The sequence below is a fragment of the Hypanus sabinus genome, chromosome 23 (genome assembly GCF_030144855.1).
Source record: "Hypanus sabinus isolate sHypSab1 chromosome 23, sHypSab1.hap1, whole genome shotgun sequence".
In the NCBI taxonomy this organism is placed as follows: Eukaryota; Metazoa; Chordata; class Chondrichthyes; order Myliobatiformes; family Dasyatidae; genus Hypanus; species Hypanus sabinus.
Genome location: NC_082728.1, coordinates 35,163,983 through 35,190,294, shown reverse-complemented (window position 1 = coordinate 35,190,294; position 26,312 = coordinate 35,163,983). Strand labels below are relative to the sequence as shown.

The following is a 26,312-nucleotide window of genomic DNA, read 5'->3' as shown; positions in this document are numbered from 1 at the left end:
CATGAACACTACCTCACTACTTTTTATATATTATTTCTGTTTTGCACTATTTTTAATATAACTATTTAATACACATGTATACTTACTGTAATTGAATTTTTTTTTCTTTCTATATTATCATCTATTGCATTGAACTGCTGTGCTAAGTTAACAAATTTCACGACACATGCCGGTGATAATAAACCTGATTTTGATTCAGATTCTGATTCTGATTCTGAAATCAGTAGACAGGATTAATCACTAAAGCATTGTTACTTTCTTCTACATTAGCTGCGAAACAGACTGCAGAAAACCTAATGCTTTTTAAACTGGATCTATTGGTCACAGAACATTTGAATTCAAAGGAGAATTCACAATATGAATTGCAATGATTTCTGATTGAGGAACATTTTCTTTTTAAACTACTGTAAACAACATGCTGTGACTTGAATTCATGGACAATGTGTATGTGTGGTGTTATCTGTGATATAGTGCAGGCATAGCTTGCCATAATAGAACAATCCATATCATCCATTGCCAGGGGATTATCAATTTTCGTGGTCATTGACCATGAAGACCGTTTGAGGTAACTTATTTTTTAATCTTTCTTACTTCTCTTCTAATTATCATATATCTGTATATCTGTGCACTTGTAATGCTACTGTGACACTATAATTTCCTTTGGGATCAATAAAGTATCTATCTATCTATTTTTTACATGTTTTATTTTAAATAGCTTCTCACCAGTTCCAGTTCACCAATGAGAATTTTAACCAGAAAATTGCTGCTGTATGGGTCTCGTCCAGTCTTCTTATGCAATGTCCACCTAAACATACCTGTAAGGAGAAAGGACTGTCATCATTTCAATAAATATTTCTGTATCTCAATTTCAGTCAATAAAAAGTTAAAAAAAACTATTCTAAAAAGAAGCAGAATTCAGCATAAACAATTAGCTTCCCAGGAAAGGATGAAACTTAGCTCATACTTTCTCTTTATAAAGGGAAAAAAACATTTTAACCACGTAGCTGCAACTCATGATAGGTGGATTCTAATATTTAAGCTCATTCAACTGAAGCTTTTCAATTTTTACATGACATACAGTAGTGCTGAGATAATTGCTTTCAATAAAATATAAATGAAATATGGTTTATAATGATGTAAATTTTTAAAAAATGTTTAAAATAAATACAATATCTGAAAAAATAGCTATTTTTTACTTTGTCTAAAATTTTGGTGATGATTTTACATTGATATTGAACCAGAATAATTGGAAAAAACATTCATATATCGTTGGGAATGTATATATTACTTATACCATTGTACTTGGCTATGTGGATCATCAAAAGGGAATAAAAGAATGAAGATATTTGGGTGTAACTTAGTTATGTACTCATCCAATATTTTATGCTGGGAACATTCCCTCTAAGGCACAATTACACTTGTCTCTACACGTAACTATACAAGAAACTCACATGTTATTTGGTTCTGTGAGGAGCCAATTTTATTTCTACTACATGTGTTAAGTTGGGCAAATTAAGTAACTTGGTGCCCCCAAGAGGTGGATATGGCCCAGTCCATTAGGGTTAAAGCCCTTCCTGCCATTGAATACTTTTACACGGACCACTGTCACAGGAAGATAGCATCCATCATCACGGACCCACACCGCCCCGGCCATGCTTACTTATCGCTGCTTCTATCAGGAAAAAGGTACAGGAGTCTCACAAACACACCACCATATTCAGGAACATTTATTAATCTTCACCCATCAAGCACTTGAACCAGTGGGGATAACTTCACTCAATTTCACTTGGCCCATCACCGAACTCTTTGCACAACCTATGGATTCACATTTAAGGACTCCTCATCTCATGTTCTCATTATTTAATGTTTATTTATTTATTGATTGATTTTTTTTCTTATTTGCACAGTTTGTTGTCTTTTGCACATTGGTTGTTTGTCTGTCCTGATGGTCGTGGTCTTATATGTTTTTTGGATTTACTGAGAATGCCCACAAGAACACAAATCTCAGGGTGTATATGGTGACATGTCCATACTTTGGTTATAAATTTACTTTGAACGCCATTCACTGAGTCACCATTTTTTAAATTCATAATGTCCTCCCTCCAATGGCTAATATATAAACAAACTTTGCACACCAAGTCTTTGCATGATCCTCATCACTTTTCCACTATGCTTCCCAACAACCTTTGCCCCTTTTAAAGGCTGTCCATTTAAAATTGCAGCCAGCATTCCAACAAATATCTTCATTAATATTTAATGACTAAAGATGCCAAAGAGATCGGTGAATGTGTACCTTAATATAGGGAATTAGAATTGTTTAAAGATATTTTTTATTAGAGTTTGAAATAGTTTTTTTAAAAAATCTCTGATTTCAATTTTTGAATTTAATCCAAACTTTTGTGATTAAATCGCAGCATTTAGAGTGAACTCGTACCTAAATTACTGCTGGCTGCAAATTGTAGTAAACAATGAAAGATCAAAATAACTTGTTCTGGGGTGGACAATCTTTACTTCCACTTACAGTTACACTATTACGACAACCTACAATTTGATATGCTCTTTCTTTCTCCCTCTATCTCGGCTACAAGCCAAGCCCTTTTAACACAAAGCTATCTTGGAGGCTCATCTGTTGATGATGCAGTGAGGCATGACTTCTGGCAATAGGCTCAAAAGTTCAAATTAAATGTATTATCTAAGTACTTATATGTTGTGATATACTACCCTGAAATTCATTTTGTTGCAGGTAATTACAGGAAAATAAAGAACTACAATGGAATTTATGAAAGACAACTATACATAGACAAAGAGAGATAAACCAATGTGCAAAAGAAGACAAATCATATGAATAAAAACAAGTAAATAAATAATACTGAGAACTTGAGTTGTAGAGACCTTGAAAATGAGTCTATAGATTATGGAGACAGTTCAGTATTGAGGTGAGTGAAGTTAGCAACACTAGCTCAGGTGCCTGATGGTTGTAGGATAATTACTGATCATGAGCCTATTGGTGTGGATCCGTATCTCTGATACGGTAATCTCAAGGATTTGAAAGCTGCCAATCCTCCCCACCTGTGATCCTCTAATGAAATCTAGCTCATGGACCTCTGTGTTCTTTCTTCTGTAGTCAATAATCAGTACCTTTATTTTGCTGATCTCGAGTGAGAGGTTGTTTTGGTGGCACCATACAACCAGATTTTCAATCTCCTTCCTAGGCTGAATCGTAAGCATCTTGGATTGTGTCAACATTAGTGATGTCATGAGCAAATTTACATATGGGATTGGAGTTCTAGTCAGTCACACAATTATAGGTATAAAGCGAGTAGAGCAGTGTGCTAAGTGCCCATCCTTATGGTGAGGCTTTACAGGTAGTGATGGTGGGGGAGATGTTGTTGACTCAGTCAGCCTTCCCTCAGTGCTGTACCAATTTGCCTGAGGAGTTCTTACTTTCATGGTAAGTTCCCCATTAGATATGAGCAACTGAAACTGCAGTGCTCTTTTTGATCGAGCACTGTTTTCACACTTTACACTCATTTCCTTGAATTACAACCTGGAGATAAAACTTAGCGTAGTTTCAATAGTTGCATTTACATGGGGTGTCTTTTCAATGCAGTTCAGGTGAAAGGCTGGATTTCAATGGAATTACATATCCACAACGGTGTTTTCAGGGTCAGAATCAGAATCAGGTTTAATATCACCTGCTTAAGTCATGACATTGTTGTTTTGCTGCAGCAGAACATTGCAATACATAACAATAAAAACTAACAAATACAATAAGTGTATATAAAAATAAATTAGATGGGAAAATACATATTTTAAACAAGCCAATCAGATATTAAAAGGAAATTCTCTCAACGTATGGCTAGGCTTCAAATAGCAGCTTCATTGATTGCATAGCAGAAGCACACTTGGTTGTTTAATTTTCTATGCGATAGTCCCTGCTTATGACCACTGTGAATATCTTAACCTGTGGATTGTCAAGAAGTGCAGCGAGTCAAAGAAGATATTGTTAAACTTCAGCAAACAGACTTATATCCCCTGCCATCCCCAAACCCTCTAAACTTAGAGCTTGTCAGGCTTTTGTTTTCTTAGGGTAGGTTATAAAAGTACACTCATATTCAATTTCTGAATTTCTGGGGGGCAAATTGTCTTTCCTGTACAATTTCCTCATTATGTGATCTTGGTACAGTTCACAGCTCTTCCTGGTGTCCTTTCAGATCAGTAATCCTGTTATATAACAGGATAAAAGGAAAATGGAAATACTTTGTAAAGTACGTCTGAAATCAGAAGTGAGCAATTTCTAGCTCCTGGGTGTCAACGTCTCAGGATCTATCCTGATCTGAGATATATCGATGCAGTTACAAAGACAGTGGCTATATTTCATTAGGAGTTTGAGTAGAGTTGGTACGTCACCAAAAAAGAATCGCAGATTTCTACAGATGCACAGTGGAGATCAATGTAACTGGTTGCATCACTATCTGGTATGGGGTAGGGGGCACTGTGCAGGATCAAAATAAGTTGCAGAAAGTTGTAAACTCAGTCAGCTCCATCTGATGTCCTGGGCACTAGCCTCCCCAGCATCCAGGACATGTTCAAGGAGCAATATGTCAAAAAGGTGGCATCCATAATTAAGGACCCTCATCACCCCAATGTGCCCTCTTCTCATTGCTACCATCAGGAAGGAGGTACAGGAGCCTGAAGGCACACACCTAACAATTCAGGAACAGCTTCTTCCCCTCTTCCATCAGATCTTTGAATGGACAAAAAACTCATGAACACTGCCTCACTACCTTTTTTTCTTCTAGTATGTATTGCAATGTACTGCTGCTGCAAAGTTAACAAATTTCATGACATATGCCAGTGATATTAAACCTGATTCTGAATATAGAACTAACATTCAAATCAACTAGTATTTTTTCCTTAAAAATTCCTTGTAGTAGTCATTTAAGCTTTCAACTGATGAATTAAGATTTAATAACCACTATGTGAGATGTTAACTTTGAAATCATTAATCATGACTTTAAGAATTCGATACCACAAACCCCCTACCTCGACTGCACTGGAATGCTGGATGTTCCTCGTCCAGTTCCCGTATTATTGCTTGCACACTGCGCTGGATGTCAGCTTCAGCATTGGCTGCGATATTGGAGCTTCCACCTGAATGAATTAAAACAGATATCCCTGTAATATGTTGCATCTCTCAGAGTTTAATTGCCACGTAAATGTATTCATACCAATAGAAAATGGTCAGAGCATCAGGTAATGTTTAGAAAATAGATTAGAAAAAATAAATAAGATGTAGGTAATAGAAATAGGAATAGAAAGTAGATGAAGAGAACGTGAAACAAAAACAACTTAATCTGTATTACTATAGCATCTCTAAGATACTATGTTCCAATTCATTAAGAGTATTGTAAAATAAAGTTTTAAAAAAAATTCACTTCTTCATTAAGACTGAAAGACAAACATTGTTCTGTCTATCACTCTGCTCCATTACGACCTTCTGTTTGGAGTCCAATGTAGGAGGCCAATCATGACAGTAATCCCCAGTGTTACCATCTTTATTATTTAGAAGTATAGCATGGTAATAGCCCTTCAAATGCAATGAGTGCATTCAACCACAAACTCATTGTATTGTTATTGGATTCATGTATAAAAGCAGAGCACCTCTGAGGATTTGAGAGCTCTTGCTAACCATTTAATCAAAATTCAAATTCAAGCAACACACACAAAATGCTGGAGGGACTCAGCAGGCCAGGCAGCATCTATGGAAAAGAATACAGTCGATGTTTCCAGCCGAGACCCTTCAGCAGGTGTGTGTTGATTGGATTCCCAGCGTCTGCAGATTTTCTCTTGTTTCAAATCAAAATTCAAGTCACTTACTTGTGCAATGTTCTTGCAATACCCTTGTCTCTCCTGCACAAGCTTTCTCCCACACTGCCCCAGTGCTCATCACCGGATTCTTCACTGTAACAAAGAAGCTAAATTGAAAATCATTTCATAACATAAATACATCATCAGCAGAGAAAAAACAAACAAATCTCCTCCTCGCTCTGAAAGACAAAATCAAGCTGTGCTTTTAAACCTTATCTTTCAAATCTTCAGAAAAAAAACTTTCAAACAACTGGATAGAAGGAATCATCTTGCCTTCTTGTACCTAGCCTGGCTCTGAGAAACAGTTCTCTGGCTCCCCTTCTCCACAGTCCTTCAACTGTATTCCCCCTGAAAGAATCAAATTTGCTCTTGGAAGTTACTATTGAATCTGCAACATTGGCTCTCGGCAGAAGAGTGAAGAAAGGATGTGAAGAGAAAATCATACTGTTACTTTAGCACTCAAAACTAACAGTCCAGTACAAAGCCATGGTTAGAGTTGGTGATTAACTACTCAACTGCTCTTTTATAGACACAGGTAGTGTGCAACAAAAAAGTAAGAGTTAACCATTGATGCACCATCAAAAACTCTCTCTGAGACGTGAAGGCGAGATATCGGCTTTTATTGACTGGAAGAAAGAACAAGCAGTAGTTGACCACCACACTACATCCTGGAGACTGAGGGCCGGGCTCAGGCCTCAATCGCCTTTATACCCGGGTCTGTGGGAGGAGCCACGGTCAGTGGGAGGGGCCACAGGAGCAGTCATCAGGGGGCGTGCCCAGACAGGTATACATAGTTCACCTCAACCATATCATAGGATGATGAGATTTAAAATTTGTTCTGCTGCAGGGGCAAGTATTTTGATGGGCTACCCATAGTAGATGGAAAATGGGTGCACCATGAAGTGTCAGGAAGTCTGCCAATATATGTAATGTGGCCTAAAAAAAATCCATCACTAAATCTTGCACAGGACTTTGTATGGAGCTTGTAATCTGTCTTTCCAGCTTGCAAGTAATGGGTAACTTCACTGTAACTGCTACCTTTGCTTCAATGCAGTACAAACGGATCCGATGTTTGAGAACCTGAGTGGGTCCACGGACTACAGGTCAGCATTTTATGGCGGCATGATTCAGCCACTCCTGTCAGGGAGGTGCAGTCTAAATCTGGGAACTTTGTTGTTTGAAAAATACACAAATGATTCAGATGAAAATGTAGGAGTTATGATTGGTAAGCTTAGGTGACACAGAAGTTGTGTCAGATTCAATGTTTGAGAACCAGGTGGTTCCATAGAGTACAGTCATAGATAGCTAAAAATAGGACCCAAATCACGTGGGAAGCTGGCTGAACCAGTGCTGGATAGAATTTAATCCAGTTATCGAGCTTTGCAAGATTAAATTCTTGTAAGACATATAGAGTCAATGCCAGGAATCTTTACAGCATTCTATATCTCCCTGAAAGCAGCAAAGCACATGGACAGGAAAGTGAAAAACGCATTTTCTACTGTTGCCTTCATAGGCTGATGCACTGAGTACAAGAGCTGGGACATCATACTACATCTGTACAAACCCCCGCTTAAGAGCATTTTGTGCAGTTCCTGTTGGCACACAAGAGGTAGGATGTGGCTGCAGTAGAGAGACTGCAGACGGATGTTGACTGGAATGCAGGGCCGTGGTTATAAGAAATGTCTGGATTTATTCTCACTCGAACACAGGTGCCTTAGAGTGACATTAATAATTTATAAAATTATTTACAGCCTATATAGGACAGATAGACAGAATATTTCTTTTTTGCCCAGACGGGAGAATCTAGAACTACAGGGTACAGTTTGAGGAAGAGAGTTGAGAAATTTAAAAGATGTCACAAGGGTAAGTTTCTCGTATCGAGGTGAATACCTGGAAAGAGCTCCAGCTGTAGGTGGAGGAGTCGATACAATTAGCAATGTTTTGGAAGACTTGCAGGTACTTGGATAGGAAAGGCATAGAGGAATATAGGCCTAATGTGAGCAAATGGCATTGGTGCAGATAGGCATCATAGTTAGCATGCATGAGATGGATCGAAGGGCCCATTTCAGAGCTGTTCGATTTATGACTAGCCCCAGAGCTCCAACACAGCAGTCAAGAAAATGTCAAAAGATCTGCTCAGCCAAGTACTAGAGCTTCCTCCAGAATGGTTATAACTTTGTCATTTAAGTATGATGATGGCCTGCATCATCTCATCTTTCAAGGCAGCATTGAACTTGATTTTATCATGTTTGCTGGAGGGTTTCACACAAAAGCCAAGATGCTCCACCTCTCCCATTTGTGACCCTTTTCTTTACCACATTAGCACAAGTGCAGCTTGCAAAGCAGACTGTGTGGTGATTTCTTTTGAACTTATAGTCCTTTAACATCTTTGCCCATAGTCTGTTTTTTTTTTATCAATTATGCTATTGTTTGCACAGTTGTAACTATGTGGTTTTGTGCGGGTCTTGTAGCTTTAGTTTTTGGTCTTGTTTGTCTGGTGGATTTGGAGCTCCGGAACGCGCTAAGACGGTAGCATGATATTAATACGCAGCAGCCACTCTGGACTCTGGATTGGGGATTTCCAAACATTATGTGGATTTTCTAGTGTGGTCTGTTTTGTCATATGCTTTTGTGATATCATTCTGGAGGAACGTTGTCTTGTTTTTTAACTGCACTGCATTTGTGGTTTCTAAATGACAATAAACTGAATCTTTATCTGAATCTTCTTTATCTGAGACAGTCACAGAAAAAAGGTATCATAGTTGCTTCCAAGGTGCCAGACGATGACTTAGCATTCTATGTGGTGACATCAGATGGATATATTGCTGAATCCCACTCAGTTGCTGTAGACATGAGTCCGGAGTTGATGTGGGATGCTCACAAGGCAAAGTCACCTGTATCATGTGTAAAACCTGTGGCCTACATAAAACCACTTGCTCTCTCTGCTCCCTGCTCTCCATGAGAAGAGAAGGCATCTCATTCTGCTCTCAAGGAACCACAAAGTTTCAAGGACTTTCTTCGAGCAGCTGTAGATTTCAGACAGTTGCTCACTTCAAGTAAAAGACAGTGCATTAAGTTCATGGCCACAATGATCTTCAAACCCATGAGCAAAGCAAGCCATAAGCAAAAGATGTATACAAGAGTGAGACAGATCAGCTTGTTGAGTGGTGTCACAACAACAACCTTGCACTCACCGTCAGTAAGTAGGCCTCCGTTAGTCCATGGATTTGCACCTTGGAAAGTTTCCAGGAAGACCGGCAGTTGCAAGTCTCCCCTCTCCATGCCACCAATGTTGTCCAAGGGAAGGGCATCATGGCCCATACAGCTTGGCACCGGTTTGATTGCAGAGCAATGTGTGGTTAAGTGCCTTGCTCAAGGACACACACACAGCCTCAGCCAAGGCTCGAACTAGCAACCTACAGGTCATAAGACAAACCCCTTAACCACCTGGCCACGTGCCAACACTTGTCAGTAAGACCGAAGAACTGGTTGTGGTTTCTTGGAAGGGGAAGTCAGGAGAACATATGCAAGTCCTCATTCAGGGGCCAGCGGTGGAAAGGGTGAGTGGCTTCAAGCTCCTAAGCATCAACATCTCAACTAGATGAAATCATGAAGAAGCACATTAGTGGCGATATTTCATTGGGAGTTTGAGGGGATTTGGTTATGTCACCAAAGACTAATATATCTTTGCAAACATACCATGGAGAGCTTTCTAAATGGTTGCATCACTGCCTGGAGAGACTCCAGTCCATAGACCTGAAAAAAGCTGCAGAGGGTTGTAAACTCAGTCAATTACATCATGGGCACCACCCTGCCCCGAATGACGACATCTTCAAGACATGGCATCTCAAGAAAGCGGCATCCATTCATTAAATACACTCATCACGCGGGACATGCCCCCTTCTCATTACATCCATCAGTGAGTTGATACAGGAGCCTTAAGATATACATTAAATGTTTTAGAAACAGCTTCTTCCACTCTGCCATCAGATTGCTCAACAGTCCGCGAAACCCATACACACCACCTCACTATTTTTCTCTCTATTTGCATTATTTATTTTTCATGTATTGCTCATTGTAACTTCCAGTTTTTTACAAATCTTTTGCACTGTATTGCTGCCGAGAAACAAATTTCAATTTGCTGGGTGTCAGTATCTCTGTAGACCTAACCTGGACACAACATACTGATGCAGCTATAAGGAAGGCAAACAGTGGCTATATTTAGCTACGGGTTTGACTAGATTTGGTTTATCAACTGAAGCGCATGAAAACTTCTACAAATATATGTGGAGAAGATTCCGACTGGCTGCATCACTGTCTGGTATGGGGCAGCTTCTGCATAAGGGTGAAATAAGTTGCAGAAAGTTGTAAAATTAGTCAGCTCCATCATGGGTACCAGCCTCCGCAGAATGCTTCAATGCCTTGGGAAGGTGGCATCCATCATTAAGGGTCCCCAGAACCCAGGACGTGCCCTCCCCACACTGTTACTATGTGAAAGGAGGTACAGAAGCCTAAAGACACATGCTCAGTGATTCAGAAATAACTTCTTCCCCTCTGGCATCCGATTTCAAAATGGACATATGAAAGCTACCTTTTTATTTCTGTTTTTTTTTTGCACTACTTATTTTAAGTTATCTATTTAGTAGACATACATATACCTAATGTAACTCTGTTTTATTTCTCTACATTTATTTCTCATGTATGTTGTTATACTACTGCCATAAAGTTATTTCATTACATATGATGGTGATATTAAACCTGATTCAGATTTTCACAACCATGCTTTACTGCAACTGCAAGGGACATGCCCACTATATCTATGTATTTTATCATGGATTTGAAATTCAAAAGCTGAAACAAAGTTTGTCAGTACTTGATGTAGCATATTCTGAGGACGCACACTCACTGTTTTAGAAACAGCTTCTTCCCCTCTGCCGTGAGATTTCTGAATGGTTCATGAAACCATAAACGCTACCTCACTATTCCTCTTTTGTATTACTTATTAGTTTAACTTTTTATTGTAATATATAGTAACTTATGGTTTACAGTGTACTGCAGATGCAAATCAACAAATTTCATGACATACTGTATGTCAGTAATATTAGACCTGATACTGATTCTGAGTTTGTGTCCATTGAATCTCATAAACAGAAGGGGAAGTTCTGCTGGTTTTTTCCATGCCTGATCTTTGAAAGCAATGCTGAAATTAAATCCATGTACCATCCACATCCTTAGTAGGCCAATGTAAAAGACTGTTCGAGTTCTGAGATCACAGGGAATACAATTCTCTGAATTTTTCAACTAACAGATAAAACCAATTCGGACTCCGATAAAAACAGAACCCATCTATTAGCTGAGGACTGTCTGTACATAAAGTTCCGTGATATGTAACAGCTGCACTAATTTTATGAGAACTATGATGACAAAGCAGAGAGTGAAATATCCTGAGTTCTGTCAACCACTTACCAAGAAAAGGATCCAGAATATCTTACAAAGTTGCTAAATTATAAGACCATAAGACATGCAAGCTCATTAGGTCTGTTTCCCAATCTGCCATGGCTGATTTAGTTTCCTTCTCAACCCATTCTCCTGCCTTCCCCTTATATCTTTTGACACCCTTACTAATCAAGAAACTATCAATCTCTGCTTTAAATATATCCTATGATTTGGTCTCCACAGCCATCTATGCCAATGAATTCCACAGATTCACTATCCTCCGGCTAAAGAAATTACACCTCATCTCTATTCAAAAGGGATGTTCTTCTATTCTGAGGCTGTGCTCTCTGGTTCTAGACTGTCCCACTATTGGAAACATCTACTCTACCTAGACCTTTCGATAGTCTGTAGGCTTCATTCTTCTAATCTACCTTGAATCCAGGTCTAGAACCATCAACCGCTCCTCACACATTAATCCTTTCATTCCTGGGATAACCCTCATAAACCTCCTCTGGACTCTCTCCAATACCAGCACCTCTTACTTAGATATTCAGCTCAAGACTGCTCACAATGCCCCTCCCAGTGTGGTCTGACCAATGCCTTATAAAGCCTCAGCATTACCTCCTTGCTTTCATATTCTAGTCCTCTTGAAATGATAATTATAATTCACCTCCCTCATAACACTTCCTTGTTGAAAAAATAAACAAAGTATCACATATCATTTAGAGCAACATCCCCTCCCCCCAATGATATAACATAAACAACTCTCAGGAACCTTAGCATATTCTGTTCAGTTCAGACTCCATATTGTAACACATAATATGCTCTGCAAATCTCACATAATCTGAGGTTGTTAAGGTCCCTTAACGACCTCAGAAATATTCTAGACTAACCCAAGTTTTTCGTACATTAATTACTCCATTTAAAGTGTACCCGTCATCCTACCAAGAATCAACATTCAATTATCAGGGTGAAAATATATTCAATCTGACTCATTGGGTTCTATAAAAGAAATCTAATTTAAAGGGACTAACCGTATCAATTAAGCACAGCAACAGATTTCATACAGCAAGTAACAGTTTATGTGAGCCAAACTTCACTTGAACAGACCTCTTGACTCCATGTAAAGGTGTTGCTAGTGTTTTCAGTGCAATCAAGTAGCAACATAGAATGGTCCAAATGCTTAGTTTTCCCTGTTATTGTACATTTGTGACTGTGCATCCAGAAGATGTCTATGCTTAGTTTCGTTGTCCCAGTGTGCAACCTACAAAATAAGAACAAACATTTTTATTTTGGCAGAGTACTTGCATATAGTGTACGTCTGAAGTAAGGCTAGCTGTTAACCCACACATTTAATTTCAGTAGTCAGAACTGTTTTTATATGAAATATTCCTTGCAACATAATCTTGTTGTTTTGTGTGGGTATATACAAAATGATAGCAAGCATATAACTGCAGAATAAATTGCCAGGTTTTACAGGGAAATACCTCAGCAAGGTCTACAGTATTGTACAACTATACAGTCTTCAGTACACTACAAAGGAAGTTGGTGGTGGGGAAGTGAAAACTACACATTTCTGTATGGTTTTTCCCACATGTGTAGGAAGAAATGAGCTCACTATTACGCAATGATGCCATAGAAATCTTGGGAATGGCATAAAAAATTGCCGAACTGGCTTCAAATCTCTGTCACTCTGTTTGGATTGGGATTGAAATAGGCATGACTTTCGCATTAAATAACTGGGACATTAGGGATACTTCCTACTCAATCTTTAAATTACCTGATAAGAAATTTGCTCTTCAAATTCTTCAATTTATAATTTCATCTTCCTCTCTAACGAGCTTTAAACCCCTAACAAAAGACCTTGGCCTGAAACGTTGGCTTTTTATTCCTCTCTATAGACGCTGCTTGAACTGTAGTAACTGATAGTTTGGTTTTATACGTAGCAAAAAAAGCTAGACTGCATTCTGGATCAGAAAAGCAAGGAGAAAACTGAAATTTGTTAACTTCAGAAATTAAAATGGATCTGAACAACTACTCAACAATCCATAATTATTTTGTTTAATAATTGCCTTTTATTTTATTACTCTAAATACAATACGCGAAACATTTACAACTTGACAGAATAATATGAAAGAAAATGGCGAATATTAGAAGATTCTTTAAAGAAAGGAAATGGCCAACTATTAAATCGCAATCTCTTTTATTCTCTCGACTGGATGTAAAGGATCATGTAACTTTGGATAGACTGTCTGAAGTTCTCAACAATATTAATCTTTCAATCGATCTGCTCTTCATCCTGTTTCTTTTTGATGGAGATTGCTTTGCATAAAGTGGATTCCAAGATATTATGACTTTCTCTATTTACAGTAATGACTCACTCTGACAGTAAGAACTAATTTGTTTTAGGAGATGTCAGTCTCTCTTGCATCATTGTTTCCTCTTCATCACTATTTCCTTCCAACTGTAGATGAATTGATCGCATCAGCAATGAATTGACAAGGGTGTCACTTTGTCTTTAGTTCTGCTTTATGTTGAGAAACATTTACAGCATCTTGCTTATTATGATAAAATTTGAGCTGTTTTCAACAAGGGATTCAGAGCCATGAAGAAGAGGTTCCTGAACACATGGCAAGCTTCAAGTTTGATTAAACCCCCAGAACCGGATGAGATTTATCCTAAGCTAGAGCAGGAGATGTGGGATTGATGGGGATCTTCTTGACATTTTTAAATCTTCACTGGACACAAATGAATGAACAGATGATAGTAAACATCGTCTCCCTTTTCAAGAAAGGCAGCAGAAAAAAAGCTTGGCAAAGGAAGATTCTGGAAAAAATTATGAGGGAAATAAAGGATCACTTGGAAAGAAAGGAGCTACTCACAGACAGTGAACGTGGCTTTATCAAGGACAAATCAAGACTGATTTCAATTTGATTGAATTCTTTGAAGATGTAACAAAGTGGTTTAATGAAGCAAGGGCAGTAGATGTTTTACATGGAATTTAGTTACAGTAGACTAGTTCAAAAGGTTAAGGCCCATGAAAGCAATGGCAAGTTGTCAAGCTGGATACAAACATGATAGGATCTAGAGGATGATGGGAAAGGATTGTTTTTAATGATTAGATACAAATGACATGATGTGTCCCACAAAGATTGTTTCTCGGACCCTTACTGCTCATAATAAGCAGGAATGATCTGAATGTAGATCAGTGGGGTATGATCAGTGATTTACAAGCTTAACAAAGAGTGGTGGAGTTGTTGATAGTGTGGATGGTAGAGAAATTGATGTGTTGGTGAAATCGCAGATGAGGTTCATACAGAAATGTGTGAGATGATGCATTTTAAAAGCACTTATGAAGCTAGGACATACATCATGAATGGAAGGGTTTTGAGGAGCACTAGGAACAAAAGAGGAACAGAGAACAAAAGAGGAACAAAAAGAGGAACAAGTCCATAGATGTTTGAAGAGGTAACAAAGTTAGGTGGTATGATTGGTAATGCATGTGAGATTTTGGCCTTTATTAGTCAGGGCTCTGAGTACAAAAGTAGGGAGGATATGGTCCAACGTTATAAAACCTTGGTAAGATATCATCTGGAGCAATTTTAAGCTTTCTGGTCATCAAGGATTAGGAAGGAAGTGATAGTGCTGGAGGGGATGCAGATCAGATCCATTGGGATGTTGTCTGGGATGGAGCTTCAGTTCAGCTTTGAAGCGAGATTGGTGGATCTAGGTCAGTATCTCTGGTGCAGAGGGGATTAAGTGGGTCAAGCAGGATCTCCCGGTAGCCACCCATTTCAATTCTGCTTCCCATTCCAACATGTCAGTTCTTGGCTTCCTCTACTGCTGCAATGAGGCCACGCTCCAGTTGGAGGAGCAACACCTCATAGTCCATCTGGGTAGCCTCCAACCTGATGTCACAAACATTGATTTCTCTAACTTCCAGTAATTGTTCTCCCCCCCCCCCCCCACTTCCCGTTTCCAACTCTCACCTTATCTCCTTACCTTGGGTGCTCCACTTCCTTCGCTTTATTCCTTGGATCTCTGTCAGAGTCACCCTTCTTGAGCCCTTTATCTCTTTCACCAATCAACTTCCCAGCTCTTTACTTCACTCCTCCCCCCTCCAAGTTTCACCCATCACCTACCACCTTTCTCCCCTCCCCCCACCTTCTGACTCTGATTTCTCCCCTTCTTTACCAGTCCTGATGAAAGGTCTTGGCCCGAAACACCAACCGTTTACTCTTTTCCATAAATGCTGCCTGTCCAGTTGAGTTCCTCCACCATTTACATCAGAGCATATGTTTGTCTGAATTATGAATAATTCTGAGTAACGATTAACATCCAAAAAGTAAAATGAATTAAAAAGAAAAGAATTGAAATGGTCCAGATGGGGTGGTGGAAGCACTGTGTGTGTGGGGAGGTGCGGGGGTAATTGGGTGATGAAACAGGAAGAGGTTTAGAGATGTTCTTTGAAAGAATGTCAACTGAAAATTCCACACTGGGGTGTTGGTTTTGCTTGTTGGTATTGCATGCTCACAAGTCAGAAAGCTGTTAGTTCATCACCATTGTTACCACTATCTGTGCTGATGCATCTGTGCAGTCCTGAGGCAATACATTATTGCCAGAAGTGCTATCTTTCAAGTCAGATATTAACTGAGGTCTTATATGTAACATTGATGCAAATGCCATTACTGCCACAGAATCTAAACAGAATAAGAAAATTCTCCTGGTTCAGACCTCAATGAACAATAAAAAATTATCTGAGAGTATTCTGATTATTTGGTGTGGACTGGAACGCTGCTTGCCTCTAATAATATCCATACTTAAAGGGGCTACAAACAGCTTAAACACTATTCTTCACAAAGACATTCAAGGTATTATTGTGCATTTGCAGACTTCACTTATAACCAAACATTGACATCATTTGCTAATACTGGCTTTGAAATATTGTAGCTTTAAGACAGTGCATATATATGAACTTGCTGGGAGATGGATTCACACGTAGTTTGAGAAAGATAAAGAAGGTGTACTTTGACGGAGATGGAAAATACTGTACTTGACCGCCTACTTGTTACTGGGCTAAACTCACGCACCATTTTCCTCCCCAAGACATCCGAAGCCTTGCTTCCTGTGCCGCTTGCACACTCAGTCAATCATGTCAGGCAATTTCAATGAATGTAGATAAAGTTTATTCACTAAAGGGCTCAGTCCAGCAAAATGGAGAGTATACGAGGTGAAGAATGGCAAGATTCTACAAGATCTGAAATTCATGGTGAATCTCAAATGAGGGGTGTGGGGGTAATGTGTGAATCAATACCATATTTTCACTTTCCCACATCAAAGAACAGTGACTGTGGAACTCTTATTGCTGCCTATGAAATTTTTGCAGATAGCAGCAGACAATGGCTGCATTAAAGGCCTTCCAAAGTCCCAGTTGGAAAAAGAGACCAATTACTTTGCAATGATTTGGCAGCAATTGCTTTGGAGCAAACAACACTGGGGTGCTCAGTGCCTGCCCACAGAAATGAAAAGAAATGTATCTTGTCAATATTAATTACATCTCTTATAATTGGAGAAAAATACTCATTTAAATGTGTTCGTTTTAACCATTTCTTTGTGAACTTCAAACCATCAAATGATATAATTAACATTAACAATACTTGAAGTAATTACTTTATACTGGGATTATAAACCTAGAAGCAAAAAAAATAGTCAATTACAACCACTGCCACCTTGCAGAGAATCTTATATTGAAGATTAAAAAACTAATCCGAATAATTTGTTCTTCAATCAATATACAATTGTATAGTCATGCAGAACATACATTGTTTTATTTATTTTTATATATTAATCATCTTAATCTATTTCACTATCAGAAATATAGCAGGAAGATATATTTTGCTCCCAGCATATATGGTGGGAGTGAACAAGGTATGTCACTTTTTAGCCCACTACAAGAAAATATCTTAGAAAGACACAAGAAAACCATTTTATCCTGATCGCTCTAAAAATTAAATGGAACTTATGCAGGAGATGAAAAGTATTTTGAAAGATTGCTGGAAGTAATACAATATAAATTTGATCAGCACACGGAAAGTGCTGGAGGAACTCAGCAGGTCAGGCAACATCTATGGAAATAAATAAACAGTTGACATTTTGAGCCGAGAACCTTCTTCAGGACTGGTAAAGAAGGGGAAAGATGTCAGAAGAATTAGATATTACAATAATGTAATATAAATCATCTTACATATAATATAAATTAAGTTATATATATGAATATGAAGTAATTAGATGTTATCTTGCTTACTGTTTTCCATTCTATAAATGACACTCTACACAGGAGACAAATAATGCATGAAAAATAGCAAGATAATACATCCAAAATATAAGAAAAAAACGTGAAGACCATCATGAAATAAGAACACAATCAGATATAGATCTTATGGGAAAAAAAAGATTTTAATGTTTATGAGTATATGGAGACTAAATATTGCCCGTTTTTCTTTTTTGCATCCTGAAAATCTTTAAGTGAAATGAGAATATTATCCTTTCTCTCAAACCTCAGATTAAACTGTAAATCACTTTACAGATCTTACAGACAAGCATTAGAACTCATAGTGAATAAAACAACACATACAGTATATCTAAATCTTCACATTGATAATAATGGAACATGTACCAATTAAATTCAATTTTTTGCTTTTTCTACCATGTAAATATGACTACCAATAAATGACACTGTGTAAGCCAACTGCTGAGGTCTTTGCAAGCTCCTTACAGCTGAATCTCTTTGAATTAACTGGAAACACACACAGAATGCTGGAGGATTTTTTGTGTGTTGCTTGGATTTGCAGCATCTGCAGGTTTTCTCTTGTAAATAAACTGAATTCGATTGTCAGTACCTTAATGTTCTTGTTCTAAACATTTTAAGAACCTTCAATTCTACTTGTAATGAACATAGCCACATAAGAAATAGAAACAAAAATAGAACTTTCAGTTCATTGTGCGTGCTCTGCCATGCTGTTATATTATGACTGATCTTTTACCTCAGTACCATCTATCAACAGCCCTGCAATCTGCCTTGCTAGTCAGCATATGGCTGATCAGTTCTGGACCTCATCTCTTCTTCAGCGCCAAATCCCCATAAACCACAATTCTTTAATCTTTCAGAAATGTCTTTACTTCTTCAAATACCTCTAAGTAATTTAGTCTCCACAATCCTTTGTGTAAATAATTCCGCAAATCCACCTTCTGTGAGAAGTACCTACACACCTGTTTCAAGTGTCTGCCCCTCCCTCCCCAAACTTGACCCCTCATTCATATTTCTCTCATCCTACCCCCCATTCTCCCCCAAGATGTGCTTTAGTACAATCACTTCTCATTCTTCTAGACTGTGATGGATAGACACCTAATTTCTTTACCTGCTCATGATGTGATAGCTCTCTCATCCCAGGAGTTAGCTTAGTGAACCTCTCAGACTGCCTGCAATGCTAATATCTGTTTTCCTAAAACTTGAGACTGAAATTGTGTGCAGTACTCCAGGTGTGGCCTCACCGATGTAGTACAATCATAACAAGAATTTATCTTCTCCATCCCGAATAGCTGGTTCCTTTAATTGGAGACTACGACACATGTTCTAAGCTCAGTTTTCAGTGTGAGAAACAGCAACCCTGTCAAGCCCTGTCAGAATTTTGTAGAATTCAACAAGATCACCATTAGTGAACATGCTGGTCATGTCCTACAGAGTTTTTCTTAATTTACACATGCCACAAAGTTCTATCCTTTCAGCCTTACCTTAAATTCTACAAGCACTTTGTTGCAAAACAAAGGATGGAAACTTCAGCAAGAGCAAATATCATTTCTGTTTTGTCATTGTCATATATTATTATACAATGCTGTTCACTACATCAATCTCTCGAGTATTCACTCAAGTTGAATCTCTTCAAATCTGAAATGTGGATTCCATCATGCAGGCTGTTAGCTTTTGGCTCCATAACAGCAACAGAAGTGATTCATATGGCAGGCTGCTGTTTATCCATTACAGTTTGGCATTCAACGTCATTATCCCTTCAGTACTAATCAATGAGCTTCAAAACCTGGGCCTCCGTACCTCCCTCTGCAAATGGATCCTTGACTTTCCCATCAGGAGACCACAGTCAGTATGGATCGGTAATAACATCTCCTCCTCACTCACAAACAACACAGGTACATCTCAAGGAGATTAGCTTGGCTTAGGGCTCGACACTCAAGATTGTGTGGCTAGGCACAGCTCAGAAGTCAGCTACAAATTTGCCGACGGCACCACTGTTGAGATAGATTGACCGGTTGAGTGGTGTCACAACAACAACCTTGCACTCATTGTCAGCAAACCAAGGAAATGATTGCAGACTAAGAGGGGGAGGTTGGGAGAGCATACATCAGTCCTCATTGAGAGGTTAGTAGTGGAAAGGGTGAGCAGCATCAATTTCTTGGGTGTTAACATCTCAGAGGTTCGACCCAAGGCGCAACACACTGAAGAAGGCACACCGGTGACAGTATTTCATTTGGTGTTTGAGGAGATTTGATATGGCTCCTAAGTCTCTCGCATACAAGACTTAACCTGGTCGGTGATACAGATGTGTAACACCTCACACTTCTCTACATTAAATTCCATCTGCCATTTCTCAGTTCATTTCTCCAGCTGGTCCAGATCCCACAGCAAGCTTTAATAGTCTTCCTCTCTGTCCATTACACCCCGAATCTTGGTGCCATCCAGAAATCTGCTGTTTCCTCTATCCACCGCCACAGGCAACCAGCCATCTACTACCATTCTCTGGCTTCTCCCATGAAGCAAATGTCCTGTCTGATTTACGACCTTATCTTGAACGCCAAGTGAATGAACCTTCTTGACCAACCTTCATTGCGGGACCTTGTCAAGTGCCTTGCTAAAGTCCAAATAAACAATATCCACTGCCTTGCCTTCATTAATATTCCTGGTAACTTCCTCAAAAAACTTAATAAAATTGGTTAGAAATGATCTACCATGCACAAAGCCATGTTGACTATCCCTTATCAATCCCTTTCTATCCAAATACCTGTACTTAGATATCCAGTCCCATAGAATACCTTCCAATAACTTTTCAACTCATGATGTCAGGGTCACCAGCATATAATTTCCTGGTTTTTTCTTAGAGCCTTTCATAAACAATGGAACAACATTAGCTATCCACTAATCCTCTGGCACCTATGCCATGGTTAAGGATGTTTTAAATATCTCTGCAAGGGACCTCTGCAATTTCTGCACCAGCCTCTCACCGTGTCAGGTCTTGGGGACTTATCCACCCTGATTTGCGTCAAGACAGCAAAATAGTCCTTTGTAACCTGTATAGGATCTGTGACCTCTGCGTCCATCTCCCGAGTAAATACAAATGCAAACAAAAAAATCCATTAAAAACCTCTTTTAGCACCATACATAGATCACCACCCTAATGTTCCAGAGGACCAATTTTGGCCCTTGCTATCCTTTTGCTACTAATAAATCAGTAGAAGCCCTCAGGAATCTTTCACCTTAACTGCTGGAGCAACCTCATGCCTTCTTTTAGCTCTCCTGATTTCCTTCTTAAGTGTTTTCTTGCATTTCTTATACTCAAGTAACTCATGTGTTCCTGCCTGCCTATACCTGTTATACACCTCCTTCATTTTCTTAACCAGGGCCTCAATATTTCTCAAAAACCACAATACATCTTTGATTGAAAACAACCTTGTCCCAATCTACATTTGCCAGATCCCTTCTGATACCATCAAAGTTGGTCTCCCTCCAACTTGGACTCTCAACCCAAGGACCAGTGTGTTGGTCCAGATTCCAGCGTCCATTGTGTCTTGTTTCCCACAAACTCCGACTTGCCCAAAAATCACTTGCATATATCTCGCCCAGTATTATCCCTCCCATTAGGAATCCCATCTTAATTAGCTTCAGAATTTTAAAAGCTTCCTTCTCATATTATTTAACAATGAGGACAAAGATCATACTGGGGACTGTTTGGACTGATTGACTAGTTTTAATGTTGTAACTTCTAAATGCCTTTAAGCCTTTGCATCTCTTGGTCGCCTTGCAGCAGCCTTACTCAATAACTTCTCGCCGATCTAGCACCAGCCTCTTACAAACTACTCAGAGTGCAGCTCACGGACCTATTCATTTTGTTTGTTTATGTCTGATTTTCAATTCCTTTAAAAGAAAACATCTGACAAGTAAAGGAAGCTGAAAATGCGGGGGGGGGGGGGGGGAAACAGATAATTTAAAAACAGGGCAATTACCCTGAACAATGGTGAACTCCTTACAACCACTACTCTGTATTTGTCAAAGTTTTAACTTTTTGACGGCTTCATGAAACTTCCCCTTGAAAAGGAAGATGAGTTTGTACTGATATAGGATTCACGCCCTCAAGCAAAAGAGTGCATTACTGCCAATGAATTATTTCTGGGGTTGTATGCACACAAGGAGTCTATTCACAAGTCCCAGTGACAGAATGGCTAATTAATTTCTAAGTTGAGAGATTTGTGTTAGGCTAGCAGTTCAAATAGTGCTGCGAAATAATTTATGTCTGTGGAAAGTCAGGATCAGATTTAATAACACAGGCATACGTCGTGAAATTTGTTAACTTTACAGCAGCAGTTCAATGAAATACATGATAAGTAAATAGAGAGAAAAACTGAATTACAGTAAATATATATATTAAATAGTTAAGTTAAAATAAGTAACGCAAATAAAAAAAGGTAGTAAAGTAGTGTTCATGAGTTCAATATCCATTTAAAAATCAGATGGCAAAGGGGAAGAAACTGTTCCGGAGTGGCTGAGTGTGTGCCTTCAGGCATCTGTACCCCCTTCCCAATAGTAATAATGCATGTCCTTGGTGGTGGGGATCCTTAGTAATGGATGCCACCCTCCTAAGGCACTGCTCCTTGAAGATGTTGTGGATACGATGGAGGCTTGTACCCATGATCGAACTGAGAAGTTTTACAAATTTCCGCAACTTACTTTGATCTTGTGCAGTAACCCCATACCAGACAGTGAAGCTGCCAGTCAGAAAGCTCTCCACAGTACATTTGTAGAAGTTTTCAAGTGTTTTAGTTGACAAACTAAATGTCCTCAAACCCCTAATGAAATACAGCTGCAGCCTTGCCTTCTTTATAGCTGCATCAATATGTTGCATTCACGTTAGGTTCTCAGAGATACTGACACCCAGGAACTTGAAATTGCTCACCCTCTTCACCTCTGATCCCTCAATGGGGATCGGTTTGTGCTCACAATCAGCTCTTTGGTTTTGCTGATGTTGAGTGCAAGGTTTCTGCTGTGAGCCACGCAACTAACTCCTCTACACCAGTCTGAAATTCTGCCAGCAATAGTTGGCTCATCAGCAAATTTATAGCTGGCATTTGAGCTGTACCTGGCCTCACAGACAATGGGTGTAGAGAAAGTAGAGCAGTGGGCTAAGAGCACATCCCTGTTTGACAGACTCTTGCAGACCTTTCTGTTGACAGCAGTCAACACCACTGCCTGGAAAATGTGATCGATAGTAGCCTACTTGCTCTGTGAATTTCATGCAAGCAAGGAACTCCATTGCACCTGATGCACCATCAATAACTCTGAGACGTGGGTTAAGGTAGGCTTTTATTGGCTGGAAGAAAGCAAGTGACCACCACACAACATCCTGGAGACTGAGGAAGGGGCTGTGGCTCCAATCGCCTTTATACCGGGGTCTGTGGGAGGAGCCACAGGAGCAGTCAGCAGGAGCGGGGGGCGTGTCCAGACAGGTGTATGTAGTTCACCACAGCACCCCATAGTGCATGACAATAAACAACTATTCTGAATCAACAGAAATTGGCATACGGTTGGAATCAACAACCTTCCAATTCAAAAACTACAGTTTAATTACTGAAATAAAACAGGCACAATGCAACTGTTAAACTTTCCTTGTCTTATTCTGATGTGACCATCAGCACTCTCCCCATATATCTTGCTGCTTTAGTAAGGGGGCACCTATCATCAAATGCCTCCACCATCCATTTCATGTCCTCTTCTCACTGCTACTTCAGACAGGAGGTACAGAATCTAGGATGGGCAACTTAATAGGCCATTGCAAAATTGTCTCTGGTTTGAATGTAAGTGGAAAAGTTTGGGGTGGGTGTAGAAAATTGATTGGAATATGGAGATTATATCAATTAGTATAAATTGCAGTTTAATTGACAGTGGCAGTTTCTGTATTTATGATTCTCTGACCAATCTGTGCTATCTCCACTCTGTTCCAGCCAGACATTCTACAGTTCCCTCCATCTATTCTCCCCTTACTCTGCAAGTTGAAACATATCCTGTTTTTAAATAAATCCATTTCTAAAAAGCAGCCATTGACCTGAAACACTAAATCTGTTTTTCTCACCACAGATACCACAAACTATCAAAACTTCTTTGTTTTAATTTCAGATGTAAATGAAACTAGATGAATGGATATAAAACAGATAAAATTAAGTAACTTCACCCCAACCGTCCTAATGATGAAGTACTTCAAACATGTGAAGAGACAGAAGATGTGGTTAACAGAGGATTAAGTAGGAGTGTTTGGAATCATTGATCATGCTGATTGAGTTGGCAGAGGAAACTGTTCAGAGGCAGAAAGTTCATTAAAAGAAAAGTAGAAAAAGGTTCTTGCCAAAAGAAACTGCTGTTCTGTGTCAGTTGAATTGATACACCTTGCAAAGTGTTACCTAAAAAGGTGAGAGAAGCCAATTGTACCTTCAGTTTTTTTTGAAACAGTTATATTGGCCTTCATAAATCAAAGTATTGTGTACAAGAGATGGGACGCTCTGCTGAAGTTGTAAAAGTTGTTGGTGAAGCCTAATTGGAGTATTATGTGCAGTTTTGATCACCTACCTACAGGAAAGATGTAAATAAGGTTGAAAGAATATATAGCAAAATTACAAGGATGTTGCCAGGACTGCAGGACCTGAGTTATAAGGGAAGATTGAATAAGTTTGGACATCATTCCTTGGAATGTAGAAGATCGAGGGGAGATTTGATAGAGGTGTTCAAAATTATGAGTGGTGTAGATAGGGTAAATGCAAGCAGGCTTCTTCCACTGAAGTTTGATGGGACACAAACTACAGATCATGGGTTAAAAGTGAAAGGTAAAATGTTTAAGGGGAACATGAGGGGAAACTTCTTCACTCAGAGGGTTGTGAGAATGTGAATCGAGCTGCCAACGTAAGTGGTGCATGCAAGCTTGATTTCAATGTTTAAGAGAAGTTTGGACAGGTACATGGATGGTAGGGGTATGGAGTACTATGGTTTGGATGCAGGTCGATGGGAGTGGGCAGCTTTAGTGGTTCCACACGGACTAGGTGAGCCAAAGAGCATGTTTCCGTGCTGTACTTTTCTATGACTCTATGACGAAGTACAGAACTATATGGAACGAGAACAACTATATGGACGAGGCAAAATAGCTGAACAATTCAACCAAGGAGGCAACTGAAGCACAAGTGCTAGCTGTTCACTTGTACTCTGAACCTCTGATTATGAAAGAACTTCTTCAATAAGAGCATTTGGAATGTGGAACGCATTACCACAGTGATAGTCAGGGGAAATCCTACTGATGGCTTTAAAGGGAAGCTGCATTTGCATACTAGGAAGAAAGGTAACCTTAGTAGAGTTCAAAGAGGAGTAAAGGAGGAAAGTTGAATAGAGTACAAAGGCTACAAGGAGTTGCTGGGATAGAAGGCCTGTTCTATGCTATATACTCCCTCAGGACTAGCATCATATTTAAGCAAGTTTATTATTTTATTTGCCAACAACTTATGTATGTACTACCTGCCACAGAAGTTCTAAAGAGCTCATCAACAAGATTGCCCTAACCTTTGGATTTCAAATGGCAACAAGAGTTGCGGTAGATAACCTGGTTGAATAACGTTGCATCAGCAATGTCACACACAACATTAGCAAAACCAAGGAAGTGATGGTGGACATGAAGAGAATATTCACTGGTCCTCAATGAGGGTTCAGCGGTGGAAAGGGTGAGCAGCTTTAAGTTCTTGGGTGTCAACACAAATGAGGGTTTGTCTTGGGTCCAGCCGATCGATGCTATCATGAAGAGAAGCCAATGACTCTGCTTCATTAGGAGTTTGAGGAGATTTGGCATGTCACCAAGGACATGCAAATTTCTACAGACCTACAGTGGAGAGCATTGTGACTGGTTGCATCACAGGCTCCAATGCACAGGATTGAAAGAGGCTGCAGAGGGTGGTAGACCCAGCCAGGTTCATCACAGGCACAACCCTCTCCACCATAGAGAACATGCCCGAAAGTAGTGCATCCTAAAGTTGGTATGCATCATTAAGGACCTTCACCATCCAGGATATGCCCTCTTCTCATTACTACCATCAGGGATGAGATACAGGAGCCAGAAGAGCCACAGTCAACAATTCAGGAAGGAGCTTCTTCCTCTCCATCATCGATTTCTGAATGGTCTGTGACACAATGAACATTATCTCATCATTCCTTTTTATCGCACCATTTATTTATAGCGGATTCTGGTTAATTAGGACACATCAGGACCTAATTAAGGACCTAATCAAGACATCTTGGCCTAATTAAGCGGCTGTCCCAATAAGGCGAAGTTTCATGGAAACAGTTGAAAAAGTATAAAAAAGACAAACTACTGTTTAGCTGAGTAACAAATTACATATTCAAATGAAATACAGAACAGGTTAGAATGCCAGCAACACTACTACAGTACTATAAAACTGTACATTACTTCCTAATAATTATCAGTAGAGTTTAGTTTATGCTGCTGTTTTCTTTGATTGACTGTAAATGAAGAAAATTAGTGCAGATAATAGATTGCCTTCATACAATGCTTTCAGCAATTGCATCTTTCAAATCTTCGGTTTTCATTCTAACATTCAAGATGATTGTTGATACTTTCAAATTCTTCATAGTTCCTAACTTGAAGTAGTAAAATTGTTACATTTTCACTCATGGC

At 39.2% G+C, this 26,312-nt stretch overlaps 1 protein-coding gene across 3 annotated transcripts in view; it reads right to left on the bottom strand.

Annotated features, from left to right (window-relative positions):
- LOC132380119 (phosphoinositide 3-kinase regulatory subunit 6-like) overlaps positions 1 to 26,312 on the bottom strand; it is a 104,241-nt gene that overhangs the window by 60,181 nt on the left and 17,748 nt on the right. For 2 of the 3 annotated variants that reach the window (XR_009507643.1, XM_059948712.1), the window contains exons 2-5: positions 12,418 to 12,571; positions 5,881 to 5,964; positions 5,047 to 5,154; positions 724 to 815 (exon numbers count right to left, since the gene is read on the bottom strand). Coding sequence is in view for 2 of the 3 variants with exons in the window: in XM_059948712.1 (XP_059804695.1) it covers positions 724 to 815; positions 5,047 to 5,154; positions 5,881 to 5,964; positions 12,418 to 12,430 (297 nt within the window). In the remaining variant the exon portion in view is untranslated. Of the gene's footprint in view, positions 1 to 723; positions 816 to 5,046; positions 5,155 to 5,880; positions 5,965 to 12,341; positions 12,572 to 26,312 lie in introns of those variants that run through there. The other variant, XM_059948713.1, reaches the window with a different exon arrangement.